Source organism: Protopterus annectens, chromosome 13.part0 (genome assembly GCF_019279795.1).
Source record: "Protopterus annectens isolate FY-2018-M chromosome 13.part0, PAN1.0, whole genome shotgun sequence".
Taxonomy (NCBI): Eukaryota; Metazoa; Chordata; order Ceratodontiformes; family Protopteridae; genus Protopterus; species Protopterus annectens.
Genome location: NC_056747.1, coordinates 391,918,552 through 391,937,169, shown reverse-complemented (window position 1 = coordinate 391,937,169; position 18,618 = coordinate 391,918,552). Strand labels below are relative to the sequence as shown.

Genomic DNA, 18,618 nt, shown 5'->3' with positions numbered 1-18,618 from the left:
TCTGCAGAGAGGGTACGAGTGGGTTCCCCCCGCTTGTTTATGTACCACATAACTGTGGTGTTGTCTGTCTTTACTAATATTTGTCCTGGAAGAATATGGTCTTGGAAGGCTGTCAGAGCATTCTGTACAGTTAACATTTCTTTTTGATTGATATGCAAGTGCATCTGTCTCGGGTTCCATTTGCCCCAAATGCACTGCCCTGCCATGTGAGCCCCCCATGTATAGTCTGATGCTTTTGTTGTTAGGGTTTGGGCGGCAGGGGGTAGAGTGAAAGGAGTCCCTTGTTGCGATAGCAGGCTTCTGCCCACCAAAGGAACTTTGTCTTCATACAGGGAATGATAGAAATCATTGTTTCCAGGTCCTGAGAATGTTGACACCATAGGCTTTTTAGATACCATTGGAGTTTCCTCATATACAGTCTTGCATATGGAATTAGTAGAATGCAAGAGGCCATGAACCCCAGGGCTTGCAGTATTTTCCTTGCAGATAGCTAGGGTTTTGTGGCCAATAGTTTGAAGTAGATTGTCAAATAAACTTGTTTCTCTGGAGTGAGGAATGCCATCTGGGAAGCTGTGTTCAAGCTTGCTCTCAAGCTTGCTCCCAGGAATACAATCTGTTGGCAGGGTACTAGGTAAGATTTCTTTCGTTGGTGGTGTACCCCACTGAGGTTAGAAGTTTCTTTACGAATGCCAGGTGTTGTAATAGCAAGTTCTGGCTTTCTGCCTGAATCAAACAGTCGTCCAAGTATGGGTAAATCTGAATATTTCTCTGCCTGCAAAATGCAATGGCTGGAGCTACACACTTTGTGAATACCCTGGGCGCAGTAGATAGGCCAAAGGGAAGTGCAGAGAACAGATAGTGCATGCAGCCTGCCCCGAAGCGTAGGTATTTCCTGCAAGATTCCCTTATTGGGATGTGCAGGTAAGCTTCCTTTAAGTCTAGGGTTGCCAGCCAGGCATCCTTGGCTAGCATGGGAAGAAGCTGTTGAAGAATTAGCATTCTGAATTTTGGAACTACCAGGAAGGTGTTGAGAATAGAGAGGTCCAGGATAGGACACTAGTTGTCCTTTCTGGGTACCAGAAAAAGTCTTGAATAAAAACCTTTTCCCCTTTGTTCTGCTGGGACAGGCTGAATAGCCCTGATACTGAGAAGAGGGAGAACCTGCTGTTAGGCCTCCGCCCATTGATTTTGGGGGTAGGTCTGGCCAACCATTTGGGCTTAGTAGTGTGTGGAAGTGGAATCTGTATCCTTGGGAAACTATGTTCAAAACCCATTTGTCCTGGGTAATGCATTCCCAGTTTTTTGCATGCAGGGCGAGCTTTCCTCCTAAGGGAGCAGGTAGTAGAGCAGGTTTTGGAAGGGTTAAGGTTAAGCCATTGTGCCATTTTACCATGGGGGGGTGGCTTACTACTTCCTGCTTTGGAAGTGGGAACCCTCCACTGCTTAGGTTTGTGCGTAGCCTAGGTGGCCTGCTGTTCCTGGTGGAAGGCTGGCTTCCCCTAATTAAGGTAATAAGGTCTTCAGCCATTATAAGCATTTATTTTTGAGGCCTATAGGCCTGAGCACTCGGTTTGGTCGTCGGTTTTCTAGGCATAGTGCAAGTTTTAGGCCTGAGAAATTCGGAACTTCTGGATGGAAGCAATGTCGTCGGTTTAAAGTGAATGTCTGTAGGCCTAAATACACCCTCAGAAGCCGGTGCCTGCACAGCGGCTCCGGACCTATCCAAGGTAGAGACATCCGCAGGTTCCATAGTCGAAGAAGCATCTTGCGGCATACCGGACTTCGAATGGGTCTCAGTAGAGGCCTGCAAATCTGAAGCAGCGGGTATCACGGGCTGAGAAAGTGCCTCACTGAGTACCGGCGGACTGGCAACTAGCTTAACGGAAGCTTCGTTGGCAGTTTTGGACCTATGCGGTCTGTCTCTCTCTTTATCCTTACATTTTTTCGGAAGATCGGTAGTCGGATGGCTTAAGAAAGCCATTTTGGAGTACTGAGACCGAGTACCACAGTAATTGGCTGCAAAAATAGTCCGACGACGAACAGTTCGCAGGTTGAACAAGGCACAAAACTGACATCGTGGTCTGGGCCTAAACAGGGGATGCAGTATGAATGAAAATCTCTGAGATATTTGCTTTCCACAGGTAAAACAATTGTTAACTTTTACAGACATCAGTTGGAGCAAGAAAAAGGATCCCCAACGGGGTACTTTTCTTTTTTGAAGACTTCGGGTCTGAAACTCGAAAATGAAAATTTCAGGAGTCAGATGACCAGCACTTGCAAACTGCTTCTGGTTCAGGCACCGCATGGCAAGAAAGACTGATGTAATGGTGTTGGCTGCATGTTCTATACCCCTGATGACCTGACGTCATGGAAGAAGAGACAGCATCCGATGCAGAAATCCCAAGACTCTGGTATTTAGGCTGGCTTGAGGGCTACCTGCAGGCAGATAACCCAAATGTGATGACTGCAACATTGAAACACGAGGAACATCCTACAGCGAGGAACGTCGTGGTCTGGGGCTAAACAGATGACACAGTAAGAATGAAAATCTCTGTGAGGTATTTGCTTTCCACAGACAAGACAATTGTTAACTTTTTCTGATATCGGTTAGAGCAAGAAAAAAGGATCCCAATGGGGTACTTAGCTTTAGAAGACACTTCCGGTCTGAAACTCGACAAACGAAAATTTCAGGTAGCGGCCGACTGGCACTTGTGAATTGCTTCTGCTTCAGGCTCCCAAGCGGCAAGAAAAGCTGATGTAATGGCATCAGCTGCATGTTTTATACCCCTGACATGACGTCGTGGAAGAGGTGACAGCATCCGACACAGAAATCCCAAGACTCTGGTACTCAGGCCGACTGAGGGCTACCTGCAGGCAGATAACCCAAGTGTGATGACTGCAACAGTGAAACACGAAGAACATCTCTACCTAGTGACCAGAGCTGTAACCCCATTCAGTAATGGCCCAACAGTATACACCATAACTGAACTGATTGGAAACAGCTGTTAGTACTCACAATATCCAACACATGGAAACGCTCATCACACCGCAACTGTTAAAGTCATGTCTCACACTACTGAAATTTAATCTTAATTGAACTATTTTCACTAATACAATTTGACTTTCTGTTATGGTACCAAAGATCAAGAACCTTGTTATCAGAGCTAACGTGCAACAGGCTATTGGAGATGTTGTACCACACGTAACTGGTAATAGCGTACTTACAACAGAATAGTGTGTCACTGGTACAGTACTCTCCAGTCTGACTGCATATCCCCTCACAAGATAAAGTTGATTACATTTTCCTTCATTTCTGTTAAGATGCCGTCCTAAGGGCCAGTAGAAGTACAGTTGTGTACACTTACCATAAATGCAGATGTTCGAGTGTCTTCACTGTTGCAGTCATCACTGTAGGGTTCTTCCCGCTGGCAGGCAGCCCTCGGTCAGCCAGAATCCCAAAGTCTGGGTCTGGCGTCGGCTGTTCAGTCATGCTTCCTGACGTCAGAGCACCAGGAGTACAAAGTTGGCAGCCGACGCCATGTTTTCCAGTTTTTCTTGCCCCAGATGTCAGGTGCCCAAACGTGAAGGCTAATAGTAAAACAAAAATGTAACATACAACAAAAACCCCATACCCTGTAGCAAATACACCTCAGAAGGGTGAAGTAGGAAACCACACTAATGAAAGTATAAGAGGGGACAGGAGGGTGGGTAACCCAGACTGCAACAGTGAAGACACTCGAACATCTACATTTATGGTAAGTGTACACAAGTGTACTATGTTCATCGTGTTTCACTGTTGCAGTCATCACTGTAGGGTTGAATCCCATAGCTGAGATAAAGGGTGGTGGTTATACAATAGAAGGGGCGGCTAGAAGGCCCTGCAAGACTGCAGAAGCAAAGCCTGCCCTAGACTTAGAGTAAAGAGGGAGATTATAGTGCTTAGAGAAAGTATGCACTGAACTCCAAGTTGCAGCTTCCAAAATATCTTTGGTAGGTACTCCCCTGAGAAAGGCAGCTGAAGTAGCAGCAGCTCTGGTAGAGTGAGTCCTAATTTTTCCTGGGATTTGCTTTCCATGATGAGAGTAACAAAATCTGATTCCATGAGCAATCCATTTAGAAATGGTCTGTTTTGAAATGGCTTTGCCTTGGGAGTTTGTTGCATAAGAAACAAATAGTTGCTGTGTTTTCCTGATATCCTTGGTTCTGTCCAGGTAAAAATGAAGTTGCCTGTGTACATCCAAGGAATGCAAGATCCGTTCCCCCTTATTTTGTGGATTAGTGAAAAAAGTTGGCAGGTGAATAGTTTGATTTAAAGCCACTTTGGAAACCACTTTAGGCATGAAAGTAGGATTAGCCCTTAAAGACACCCTATCTTGGTGAAAAATAATAAAAGGTTCCACAGCCATGAGTGCTTGTAACTCCGAGACTCTCCTGGCTGAAGTCAAAGCCAGTAGGATAGCTGTTTTCCATGATAAATACTTAATATCAGATGTGGCAGCAGGCTCAAAAGGAGGCAGAGTGAGTTTTTCCAGAACATAGCTGAGGTCCCAGGCAGGTATAGGGGGTGTCCTAGGGGGAATTAAATTCTTTGCTCCTCAGAGATATTGTTTCAGAAGTGGATGCGAAAAGATTGGAGGATCTGTATTGTAATGTACAGAGATAGCTGAGGCATGTATTTTTATGGAGGAGAAGGATAAACCCTTATGTAGCATGTCTGTCAGGTAAAGTAAAATCAGTGGGATATTAGGAATGAGAGGATCCGAATCCTGAGCATGCATCCAGGTGCAAAATCTCTTCCATTTACCTGCATAAGATTTTCTAGTGCTAGGCCGTCTGGCTTCTAAGATGACATCCATGACCTGTTTGGGAAGGGTAGGATTAATCATAGACCCTGAATTCGCCAGGCTGAGAGTTTTCATATGAGAGTGCAGAACCTGGCCCTGGTGTTGGGACAAAAGATTTGGAATCTGAGGTAAAATCTGAGGTAAAATCCAAGGAGGCTCCTGGGATAGATTCATCAGTGTTGAGTACCAAAATTGATGAGGCCAATTTGGGGCCAGTAAAATCATCTTGGGTTTGTCCTGCTTGATCTTTAATAACACCCGTGGAAGAAGAGGTAGTGGAGGAAAGGCATACCCAGAGAGGTTTCTCCAACTGAATGAAAGTGCATCCACTTTCCATGCTAGTTTGTGAAATGTCCTTGTGCAAAAAATCTGTAACTGGTGGTTGAGGGGGGATGCAAATAGATCTATGTCCGGGCAGCCCCAGACTTCTGTAATCATCTTGAATATTTGGGTGTCTAGCATCCACTCGTGTGGGTCTGACAGGTTCCTGCTCAGGCTGTCTGCCAGAATATTTTGTTTCCCTGGCAGGAACTGAGCTTGTAGATCCACTTTGCAAGCTAGAGCTGTGTTCCATAGAGTCATGGCTAGTCTGCAAAGGGGGTAGGAGTGTGAACCCCCTTGCTTGTTTATGTACCACATAACTGTGGTGTTGTCTGTCCATAACAGTAGTTGTCCTGGTTGTAGAAGATCCCTGAAAGCCAAAAGGGCATTCTGTACAGCTAACATCTCTTTTAAATTGATATGTAGGTGCTTCTGATCCTCTGTCCAAAAACCTTGCAGGCCTTTCCCCTGCAAGTGGGCTCCCCATGCGTAATCCGAGGCGTCCGTGGTTAACACTTGGCTGGCTGGAGGCAGACTGAAGGCTTTCCCTTTGTTGTGAAGACATGCCATGGTCCACCAATGGAATTCCTTTTGTAGGCAATGCAAGACAGCAATCTGTGTCTCTAGACTGTGGCAATGTTGGGACCATACACCTTTTAGGTACCATTGTATTTTTCTCATATGTAGTCTTGCATTTGGTATGAGAAGGATGCAGGAGGCCATGTAACCCAAAGCCTGCAGGAATTTCCTTGCAGTTAGCCGAGACATTAACGCCAAGGTTTTGAAAGCTGAAGCCTGCTGTAGTTGTTTTTCGGATGTCAGGAATGCCATCTGGGTTGTTGTGTTTAGAAGAGCACCCAGAAAAGTTATCTGTTGTGTGGGTGTCAAATTTGACTTTTTTATGTTCACAGTGAATTCCCAGGTACTTGAGCAGATTTTGAACAAATTCCAGGTGCTGGAGTAAGACATCCTTGCGGTCTGCTTGAATAAGGCAGTCGTCCATATAAGGGTAAATCTGAATTCCCTTGAGTCTGCAATAAGCTACCACTGGTGCCAGGCACTTGGTGAAGACCCTGGGCACAGTAGACAAGCCAAAGGACAGCGCAGAGAATTGGTAATGTTTCGAGCCGACCTTGAACCTGAGGTATTTTCTGCACTCCTGTCTGATAGGGATGTGTAGGTAAGCCTCCTTTAAATCCAATGTCACCATCCACGCATTTTTGCTCAACATTGGCAGGAGCTGCTGCAGAGCAAGCATCTTGAACTTTGGTATCTCCAGGAAAGTATTTAAGACCGACAGATCCAGGATGGGTCTCCATGAATTTTGTTTTCTGGGAACTAGAAAGAGCCTTGAGTAAAAGCCTTGCCCAGTCTCTGATTGTGGAACCAGTTCTATGGCCCTCATAGCCATGAGGGATCCCACCTGGTTTAATGCCTCTGCCCATTGGTGTTTTGGTAGGTCTGGCCATCCGTTTGGTCTGGGCAAGGTATGAAAGTGGAATTTGTAACCTTTTGAAATTACATCCAGAACCCACTTGTCTTGGGTTATGTAAGTCCAATTTTGTTGAAAAAGTTTTCCTCCTAGAGGGGCTTCCAGAGGGAGTCATTGAGCCTGTTTTCTATAAGATTGAGGTCTGACCTCTCCACCCCCTGGGGGTGGAAGCACTCCACTGTCTAGGTCTGTAAGAGGTCTGTGCTTGGGTCCTCCCTCTGGAACGCCTATATCTACCCCTCTGAGGCCTGTCTGAGCTGGGAAAGGACCAATTTTTAGTTGGCCAATTTCTGCTAAATCTAGGGGGCTGAACTTGTAAGAAATCCTTAACCGTTTGCATGGATTTTGCCTTATCCTCCATTTTCTTTATCACCTCTTCAGCCTTAGACCCAAACAAAACATTATGCTGAACAGGAGCATCCAGTAACTTAGCTTTCACTTGATCAGGTAAGTTTTGTTCCTTTAACCAAGCATGCCTTCTAATGACTGTGCCAGTGGCAGCCGCCCTGCATGAAGCCTCCAAGGCATCAAAACCACAGTGTAAACCATGCTTCCCCACCTGCTCAGTAGCATGCATCAAATCGTGTAAATCCTTATTATCTGCACATGCAGAAATGGTACCTAGCTTTTGTTTCATAACAGACAGCAGGAATTGCTGATATTTTAGCATATGAAATTTACAATTTAAAGCCCTAATAGATAAAGTAGCAGAAGTGTACACTTTTTTGCCCCATCTCTCCAAAGCTCTAGAATCGTTATCTGTCGGAATAGGGTTTTTAGCAGAGGCAGCCGTAACACCCTTAGGACCCTGAGAAATGGTTTCTGGATCAGCAGTAGGATTTTTGTAAAGGAAAGTACAGTTTTGTACCTACCATAAATGTAGATGTTCGAGGATTCCATTGCTGCAGTCCTGACTCACAGTATGTCGTGCAGTCATTCCCCCGAGTATAAGGCGGCAGAGAGGATCGCCGGGTCAGGGGCGTCACTGACTGACCATACTACAGGGGCTTCAATGCGCGCATGACACTCAGTCATTTCTCTTTTCTTTGTCAAGAAGAGAGGAAGACCAGAAGACAAGACAACCTGCAAAAAAACACATGTATAATATAATATACAATAATATATAATAATATAATGTATATATATGTATACCTACTAGCCACCACCAACACAACTACCCTAAAAAGGGAGGGGTGGACTGCAGCAATGGAATCCTCGATGGAAAATCTATATGGGTACAAAAAACATGTGCATAATGGCTTCTCTTCATTTCGGTCACTCCCTATGCCTTGATCCTCCCAAAGCAGAGTCCCAAAGCAGAGGTAAGGGAGGCTGGCAAGGATAAAACAACATGGAGCAGGAAAACAGCTGGTGTAAACCAGCCTAACAAACCAGCCCTAGTCTTAGAGTATATAGGAAGAAAGTATGCAGAGAAAGTAAGTACTGCTTCAAGAAATGAGCTGTGCCACCCCTTGAAATGCCTGCCAAGTAGAAGTAGCCCCTAGTGGAAAAGGCAGTAGTCCTAGCTGGTATCCATTTGCCTTGAGGCTCTGGACAAATGATGGGGCAAAACAAACAAAATAGAATCCAGACTGGAAATAAACAAAAGTTCTGTGAACTTGATGAAGAAAAACAAGTAAAAGCTGAAAGGCCAAAAATCCTTAGTAAACTGTGAATAATAAAAAAGATATGTACATCTAAAAGTGCTGCAATTAAAAGCCTTTAAACGAAACCACCTTAAAACCCTTTGTTGCAAAGGATTAGCAAATGCAAAACACTAAAACCTCACCTTAGGCAAGCCACTGAGGAAGGGGATTAGTGCGTAATAAAGGAAGTCTGGAGAAATCACGGGTGAAAATCAAGAAGGGCCTGCTGTCAGAATGCCCTTCTTGCAGGCTGCAGTAACAGAAGGTTGTAGAGACAAAACAAATATTTCAATTCAGCAGTAATAAGGGCCTCAAAGGTTTGTCAAAGTAAGTTTTTAGAACACAAAATTGAAGAAAAAGTTTGAAACAAAAGGCTCCTGCATTGGGGTCTTATAATGCTGCCTCTAAAACTAGCTCGGTGTTGATGCGAAACAAAGAAAAGGTAAAGAACATGAGCGCCAAAGTGCAGCAAGGTCTTTATGGAAGAAGGAAAGTCCTTTTGAAAGCAATTCCAATTAAGATATTGAGCCACAAATCTCCATCCAATAATTCTCTAATAATTCTTAGAGATATCCCAAGATAAAAATCTCTTCCAAATCAAATTTTCATTTCTCCTGAGGCTAGGCCTTCTTCAACACATAATATAGCTTCCAACTTGTTGAGGGAAGTTGAGGCCTGCTGTGTTTCAACACAGAATATGACAGACTGTGTGTTGGAAGAGAGAATGAGAGGTGCCGTGAGCAGATGACCATCCTGCCTGGATAACAGATGAGAATCGGTTCTGCTGAGGAGGCTTCTTTACCAGACTCCGGTAACAGCCACACCAGTGTACTTTAGGAGCCAATCGTAGCAGATCAAGTCATCCTGAGGCCTGTCTTGTCTGACCTTTACAGAGGCCTTGGCTAGAGCAAGTGGTGCAAAGGAAAGCAGCATACACATGAAGAGGGTGGTTTAGTGGAATAGGCAACAGAAAGACAGATGAAAGGATGCAAAACCTGTTGTGTGCAATACTTAAGGCGGCTGGTGGTTTAGTGGAGAAGCGAACAGAAAGGTGTCTGGAGTTCCCCTGCTGAGCCTGTCAGGATCTGAAATACACTTGAAACGAGTTTCTGATCGTGGGGATCCGCAAACTGTTGCTTCCACATCATAGAGATAAGGGTGTGTTGCTCAGTTCTTTGATGTCTGATCTGGAGTTAGTTGCTGGAGAGTATGGGTGTCCAGCCAATCATCCCTTGCCTGAATAGAGATGAGAACATGTTTAGCATTTGATGTACTTGCTTGATGATGTAGATGTTCCACATTGTGTTGATTCCCTTCTTTGTTCTAATGTTTCCATAAGTGAAGAAATGTCAAGCAGCCATTAATACTGAACTGGGAAGCTAATTAATGCAAAGTGGATATGCCAATGTGAGAGTCCCTTGTTTGTCTTGTCTTATCACTTTCCATTTAGATGAGCTCTGGCAAAATCCCGGGCATTATGGACTTAAGATAAACTTTTACTCTGGCGCCGCTGAACAGACAGTCTTTGTTTGACGATCCTGAGCTTCCCACAAAATAAAGTGAGAATGCAGTATTTTTTTGACAGGTGTCCAAATCCTGGCAGTGCTTATGTGTGACAGATTGTAAACTGACAATTCGACTCTCATGGCTAAAGTGGAAGAAGTGTACTTTCTTTTCCCCACCCTCAAAGCCTCAGCCTCTTGTTCAGTGGGGAAGCACCCCAGGCAACCACACAAACTTTTACATACATAGGCCCCTGAGTTTAACCACAGAAGCCGCCTGCAGACTCTTAAACACATATTTATGAGCTTCCTTCTACCCTGTAATATCTGTCAGGCTTAGCAGGGGCTGGAGGAAAGGAGTCAGGAGTTAAATTAGCCTCAGAAAAGGCATCATCCCCAATATCCAAAATAGGAGGAATAGCCAGGGGTCTACGTTGGGAAAGAAGAAGGAAATCCCTAAGCCTCCTCTTAGAGTCAGTGTACTCCTGTCCTTCCCAGTGAAAATGTTCCCTCATGTCATGTAAAGTTTCCCCAAAAGAAAAATCCTCAGGGGGAGAAGCTGATGGAATGGATTCCTCAGCATCAGAATCCTCATAAGGAGGGAAAGTATATTCCTGTTCAGAGGAAGACACTGAAGAAATAGATGCCTGATCAGAGGATTCATAATCCAATTCTTGCCTTGGCCTTTTGTGTGGAGGGGGATGTGAACCCCTAATCATGGTTAGTAAAGTCCACCACCATTTTAAGTAGCTGTTTCTGAGATTTAGGTCCCGGATCAGAAGAGGCCTGGGCTGGTGTCTTAGATTTAGAAGGAGTCTTTGTCTTTGGCTTTGCCTTTATCAGAAGCTGAGTAGGCATGAAAACCCTCTCAGAGGCCGGTACCTGCACAGCGGCTCCGGACCCATCCGAGGGAGCATTGTCCTAAGGTCCTGCAGCTGGAGTACTCAAAGGCCTAGTTGGCTCCTCGTGGGAGTCCGTTTCGGCAATCGGTTCTGAAATGGCCGATGACAGGGGCTGCGAAAGTGCCTCACTGATGATGGTCGAACCTGTAGCTGGCTCTGCTTGTAAAACGTAGTCTGATTTGGACCTCGGAGGCCTGTCCTTATCCTTGCATCGTTTGAGAACTCTGGTAGTCGGAAGCGTGTCCGACGACATTTTATAATTAAATCGCCTACCAAAGTAGTGAAAAGCAAAATCGTTCCTCCGCTTAATAGTACGTTGGTTAAATCTAGCACAAAACCAACAACTAGCTACGTCGTGGTCAGGGCCTAAACAAGGAATACAGTAAGAGTGGAAATCCTTATGAGGCATTTGCTTCCCACAAGAAATGCAATTATTAACTTTTTCTGACATCGGACTGGAGCAAGAAAAAAGTTTCCCCAACGGGGTACTTAGCTTTATGAAGAAGAAGTAAGTCTTCGGACTGAAGCACGAAAAAATATCAGGAGTCAGCCGACCGGCACTTACGAACTGCTTCCACCGCACGGCAAGAAAGACTGGGGAACATGGCGTCGGCTGGCAGCTTTGTACTCCTGGCACTCTTGACGCCAGGGAGCATGACTGAACAGCTGACGCCGGACCCAGACTTTGGGATTCTGGCCGACCGAGGGCTGCCTGCCGGCGGGAAGAACCCTACAGTGATGACTGCAACAGTGAAACACGATGAACATCCATGGGAGTGCTTCTTAATACATACACACAAGCCACTGTCAAATGCTTTTTAGTGGACCATGTTGGCATCTGCCAACATCAAGGCATAATGGGTGAGCTGATATCAGTACCCATGCAGCTAGTCCAACACATGTTGCCTACAGCACAGTCAGAACTTTATCCATTCACCCCACAGGGCTTGGCCAAATAAAATGCTTTCTTATGAATGATTCAACAGACTCGTTCTGGAGGGAATGTTACAAAAAGTATGCATTAGACACCTCAAACACACAAGAAAGCAAGTGATTTAAAGGGGAATACAGACAGAGATGTTAGAGACAACAAAGCACAATATCTCCAGCTTGACAATACATTCTAGGGCTTAGTGACAAGATGTTTCAGCTATGAACGAATGATACTCAGAACTGTGATCACTGAACAAGTTCTAACTGAAAAACCAACATAACTCTTTTGCGACACTAAGAATCTGACAGCGAGTCTCACCAAACACTGCTTATTCAAAAATTGCTGTTAGCTTGGAGTAAGGGGAAATTTTCCAAGATATGGTAATCTCAATGTTAGTGTATCTATTATACCAGCTGCACTTTTGTACTCTTACTTTACTGTGTTGATCACTTACTGATCAAACTTCTACTCAGCACCAACAGTGTACACATATGCAGTGCATGCCCCCTTCATTTCATGTTAGAATTATAAACAGTTGATTCATTTCACTATGCCTAGTGAAAATCCCAGCAGTCAAGTAGACTAACAGGAGCTGCTAGGTGACAAAAACTACGGTCTTCACTGCTTAAAATAATTTTCATATAAAGTGCTCCAGGTTATTTCATAAATGTAAATACCATCTGTAAAGTACAGTTTCAACAGCAGTCAGAAAAACTACACACTGGGTTATGTGCTCTCCGTTCAAAAATGCCACGTGAGTTGGGCAGCATCATTCTTGCAGTAACATGCTACCCTGAGTGCAATTACAATGGTGGTAATCAACCTTTTGAAGGTGACCTAGGACACTGGAATATCCAGAAAAATCAAATGATCAAGACTGGTAAATAGACAAGTGCTGACACCATAGGGAGGGCACATTTAGCAATCTTGTGCTGCTCTTTAATCTTCTTATTAAAGATAATCTTAAACTACCAGTCGATCTTTTCATCATGTCCCTCAAAAGATATGGCAAGCACAGTTAATGTTCTTGCATTTTTGAAGTTCTTACCACTGTGAAACACGGCAATCTTAAAAAGTAGCTAGGGTAATCAAAAATGCACAGATCTTAGGACAATAAATTCACAATGTACACCATGAAATGCAACACAACCACATGTACACTCGCTGTCTAAAGGAAACAAGCGCTCTTTCCATTAATAAAAAACAAAAGCAACTACTCATTCTCTATCCTGTGTCCGCTTAACCTGAACAAGACTGATGCCAGAAAATACTACTAGACAGATACCAAAAGACCTCAGGCAAGTCACAAACAAGGCCATGTGGAATGATGTAGGAAAATGAATTTTCTGATTTTTATTTTCTTTCCCATTTTACAAAAATAAATAAATAAATAAATAAATACCTGCTGACAGTGGGTGTTTGACCTGTACACCATTCTTCATTTAGAGAACTTTAAAATTATTCTTTTCATCATGTACAACACCCTAAATAAGCCAGTCAGATGTTGCATTAACACAACTGTGATCCTGCAAAAAATAAGAGCTTAGTTCTGACAATAAATGGTGATGAAGAGAACCATTTATATTCTCAACCAGCTAGAATACTATAATTTCAGATACTTGTATGCCTCAAAAACTTTAACGTGCAAATACTAAGTGACAATGGACTGCAGGTTGAAGTTCTACCACAAAAAAATAAATGAGGGGACGCGACACAATGTTAAAAGTATTTTTAAAGCTTAAAATGTTTTCTGTTACAGAACAAGGAATTATACGCACACACACACACACACACACACACACACACACAATGCAAAAAATTTCAAGATTGGAACTGCGGCGATGTAATGTGCTAAGAACAAATGGCCAACCACCCACAAACTGAAAAAATGGATCTGATTTGCATGGTGCCATTATAGAACATTATTCAAATTATTGCAGTGGCTGTTTCATAGGGTCGCTCTTTCACTGAACCACCTGCTGAAGGGTCAGCTCACACAACAGTTTTGAATAAAATCAGACAGGCAACAAATTCAAATATCAGCAATTTCCAGTCATGTTTACATCTTGTATTTGAATACCTTCAGGCTTCTGTTTTAGATGTCCCCCAAGCAGACAGACCCTCCAACAAATTTCTGTTAAACCTTGCTTCAAGCCTTTTGTATACTTCACTTTACCACACCATCTACAGTCAAAGTGGAAGCTGTCTTTTTGCAATATAGACAATTTAACAGAGATACATACCTGTCATAATAGAACAAACCCCATACCCTATGAATTTTCCTTGTTAAAATCTATGATCTGGGGCATCTTCAGTGACACCACAGAGTGGCCATGTCCATAAAGCAGTGCACTTTGAGGGCCTGTATATAACAGACCCATCTTGGGAGCCTGTTACTGAAGTGAAACAAGACACTAAGATAATAAATATCAAGTTACAATGACCAGAATAAAAGCTAGGTGAGGGACTAAACTTTCCCAACACTATACCTATCTGCAGCAAATGAGACACTATCATCATGAAAATTTCCCTCTTATCCTGCCTCAAACTCTCCTGAATTTGATATTCCATCTCAGAACTACTGCTGCTATCAAGCAGGCATGCAAACCCTGCCATTCCCTTGTTGCCACCTGAAAGAAAATGTCAAAGTCAAAAATGTATTTTTAAAAGGACTTTGGTAAATCCCAAGAACAGCAAAAACATCAGGTTACAGAAACGCGTAGTACAACACACTTCAATAAAAAAAACTGTAAGGTTTCTTTTGAACACTTTTTCATTAAATATATGTCTAAAATTTATCAGCTTCATGGTGTAGAGACAAAGCTCTGACTACAACCTGAGATCTGGCATCTATTACTAAAGTGGTGCATGACCACCGGTGCAATAAAGCAGGTGTAAGTGCTTGACACTGTCAAACCATTTGCAGTAACCTATATGGGGCATACGCAAAAGGGAAAGGCACTCCAAGCCTTCATGGCACCACTTTAGGTAGGGTTGGAGTCTCAAGTAAAAGTACCCAAAGATCCATGTTATTATGGCTTGAAGAAGCGGGCTACTGGGTAGTTCGCTAAGGGGGCCTGTCGGGGCCTGCTGAAGGGTACAATGAAAAAGGGCAGAAAACCACCCTCGTGGTTGCCTGGAGAATGCCCCCTCCCAGGTCTGCTGTCAGTCTTTAAAGACAGCATTGCATTAACAACACAGTAGGCCCAATACCCATGGCTGCCAGATGTGTTGGGATTTAAAAAAAAGACAAAAAATTCCAAGTATCTATACAACTAAAAAATGAAGTTATGTACTCACCATAATGTTCCATGTTTGTAGTCCATCTCACCCTTCATTTTTACATATGGGTTTGGAGCCGATCCTCGGCTCCGACTCGGCCGATTTTCAAGCTCGAAGACTTCTGGTTGGCTCATGGCTAAGCAGGAATCCCATGGAGCACCAGTGCAATCACCAGATCTTGTTTGCTGCTCGCTAGAAACAGAAAAAAAAAACATAACCAACAAACCAATACTAAAGGGTCACCAATCAAGAAATTTAAAGTATTACCCCCAGATCTTCCAGGATGGGGGCAGGAGGGCGGGCTGGTAAAAATGAAGGGCGAGATGGACTAACAACATGGAACGTTATGGTGAGTACATAACTTCTTTATGTTAGGTAGTCCAATCTCACCTTCATTTTTACATATGGGACAGCGTTCCTAGTGCCTTACTCTTGGGTGGCTCATTGGAAAATACTCCTGAGCACCATGGAGCCAAAGGATGCTCTACCCCTAGAAGCCAAATCCAACTTACAATGAGTTATGAAGGTGTGAGGGGTACCCCACGTAGCTGCTGCACAGATATGATCAATTGGTACCCTGGCTTGAAAGGCTGCAGAGGTAGACACAGACCTGGTACAGTGAGCCTTGATCCTATGGGGTAAAGGTCTGCCCTCCGAACTGTAGATGAAAGCTATGCAACTAGAAATCCAGTTAGACAATGTCACCTTAGAAACTGGTAAGCCCAATCTGGAGTCGGAAAAAGAAATGAACAACTGGTCTGACTTCCGAAATTCTTTGGTCCATTGCAAATAAAAACGTAGCTGTCTGTGAACATCCAACTGATGGAAACGATATTCAGCTGCATTACAGTGATTGGGAAAGAAAACTGGAAGCTCAATGGACTGATTCAATGTGGCAGAAGAACAACATTTGGGAACAAACGAAGGATTGGTACGTAAGGAAACCATGTCTTTATGAAAGACTAAATAAGGTGGCTTAATAGACAGGGCTTGTAGCTCAGATACACGTCTGGCTGATGTAATGGCTACTAAAAACACAGTCTTCCAAGACAAATATTTTAAGGAAGATGAATGAGACGGTTCAAAGGGAGGGGATGTTAGTTTGGACAACACAAAACTTAAGTCCCAAGAAGCCACAGGTTCTTGCAATGGTGGTCTCAGTAAAGTGGCTCCTCTCAAGAAAGTCTTGCATAGCTTATGACACATAAGGTTGACATTTGGAGACCCTAAATAAAAATGTGAGATTGCCGTTAATTGTACTTTGATGGTGGCCATGGCAGAACCCTGCTGAAAAAGCTCCAAAAGGAATTCCAGAATCAGAGGAATGGGAGCAGTGTAAGGATCTACTTTCATTTTCTGTGCCCAAATACAGAACCTTTTCCATTTACTGTCATACAGCCTTCTGGTTGAGGGTTTATGCGAGGATAAAAGAATATGGGACACTGATGACGAAATATCATGAAGCCTGACTAGAGATGGAACTGGAGTAGCCAAGCTGTCAATTTGAGGGTGTGGAGAGAGGGGTGTAGCGAATCCGACATGTGGGTCAATAGAACTGGAACTGAGTCCGGAATCCAAGGATCATCCAGGAGAAGAGGCTCGAGGAAGGGGAACCAGACCTTTTGAGGCCAGTAAGGAGCAATGAGCATTGACTGGACTGGCAAAAAGGTCACAGCAAGGCTGTCCCCATTTTTGGAAAATCTGTTCCACTATTTCCCGTTTCAGAGACCACTCGTGAGGCAGTAAGATTGCCCGGCTTAGCTTGTCGGCTATCACGTTGGTTGTCCCCGGAATGTGCATTACCACCAGAAAGCGCTGGGAAGAAATCGCCCATTCCCAAACTCGCATGGCCTCTCGACAGAGTGGGTAAGATCTGGTAACACCCTGTTTGTTGATATACCACACAACCGACATGTTGTCCGATTGTATCACAATCGTCCCTGGAGGAAGAAGGTCCTGAAGTGCTTGCAATGCCAGAAGCACTGCTCTCATCTCCAGAATGCTGATATGCAGATGAGCCTCATGTTCTTGCCATGTGCCATGGACAGTCCTGCCAAGATAATACCCCCCCCACACACACACACCCGACCTGGGAGGCATCCATGGTCACAGTGGCAACGAGTTGGGCAGGCACAAAGGGAGCTCCCGTGAACACGTTGTTGGGGGCTATCCACCAACAAAGGTCCTTTTTGCATGATTTCATCAGCAGGATAGGGTGACTCAGCGGTAGATATTGGAATGACCACTGGGAGAACAGGAGCCATTGAAGGAGTCTCATGTGCAACCTGGCTAAAGGTATTAACAGAATGGTTGAGGCCATCGTTCCAAGAAGTTGAAGAATCCATTTTGCTTTGACTTTCCGAAGCGGAAGATGACACTGAACTTGTGAGATGAGATTTTGTGCTCTTTCGGCGGGAAGATGAACTGTCATACCCACTGTGTCTACTTCTGCACCTATAAAAATCACAGATTGCACGGGCAGTAATGCAGATTTTTCCCAGTTTATGGAGATCCCTAGTTGAGCAAAAAGCTGAATGGTGGCATCCCTGTTTTAGAGGAGTAGATGCCTGATGGGGGCAGTCAGGAGCCAGTCATCCAGATACGGAAACACCTGGAATCCCTGACGTCTCAGGTGAGCTATCACTACTGCCATGCATTTGGTGAACACCCTGGGGCTGTGGTGAGACCAAAGGGCAGAGCACGAAACTGATAATGGCAGTCTCCCAGCTAGAAGAGCAGATATCTCGACGCCTTGTCGATTTTTATATGGCAGTAGGCGTCTTGGAGATCCAGAGAGCACATCCAATAGGCTTTCCCTAACAACGGGAATATCGACTGCAGTGTGACCATCCAAAACTTGCCCTTTTTCACGGATTCGTTTAATCTGCTGAGGTCCAAAATTGGCCTCCAGTCTCCGGTTCATTTTGGGACTAAAAAGAACCTGGAGTAAGTTCCGGATCCTGTCTGATCTGCTGGGACTGGCTGGATGACTCTTTTTGAGAGCAACTTGTTGATCTCTACAGTTGCCTGACCCCTGTGATTGGGTGTAACATCTGGGATTTTTTTGGGAACAAACGGTGGAAGGGAAATGGGTATGATATAGCCTCTGGTAACAACTCTTTGTACCCACTTGTCTTGGGTTATATTTAGCCAGGCTTCTGAATACAAATAAATGCGACCCCCAACTGGCCCCAGAGAAACACAGTCAAGCCCCACATCAGGAGCGCTGATAAGACCGTCCTCGAAAGGAATCACAGCCTTGCTGGTATTGCGGACTGCCGCTGCCTCTAGGGCGATGTCTACCATTTCCTCTCCTCTGCCTATGAAGGAGGATTCACTGTGGGTGTCCGGAAAGGCCCTCTGGGACTTTTTGAACCACATTTTACCTGCCCTTTGACCTTTGGGGTATGGTCGAGAGGGGACGGTAAAATGGACTCCCACGGCAGAGTGTGTCTTTCCTTCCTACTCACACCAAGTGAGTGTTTCTTTCACCTTGGGACCAAACAAGGAGGAACCATCAAATGGGGCGTTGGTGAAGGTGGACTTAAAAGGCTCTGCAAAATTACATAAGTGCATCCAGGAGTGGCACCTAAGGGCAACTCCTGAACTCGCTGCTCTGCTCACTCTATCAGCCGAATGGGAGATAAGACGCATGGAGGAGTTAACTATCGAATTTAGGGTGGACAACTGAGCAG

General features: G+C 44.4%; 1 protein-coding gene across 1 annotated transcript in view; it reads right to left on the bottom strand.

The window, feature by feature from the left end:
* The window catches only part of ARID3A (AT-rich interaction domain 3A), a 1,395,207-nt gene that overhangs the window by 217,220 nt on the left and 1,159,369 nt on the right, over positions 1-18,618 (bottom strand). The window contains exon 6 of the mRNA XM_044054833.1: positions 14,131-14,271. Within this exon, the coding sequence (XP_043910768.1) occupies positions 14,131-14,271 (141 nt within the window). The remainder of the gene's footprint in view (positions 1-14,130; positions 14,272-18,618) is intronic.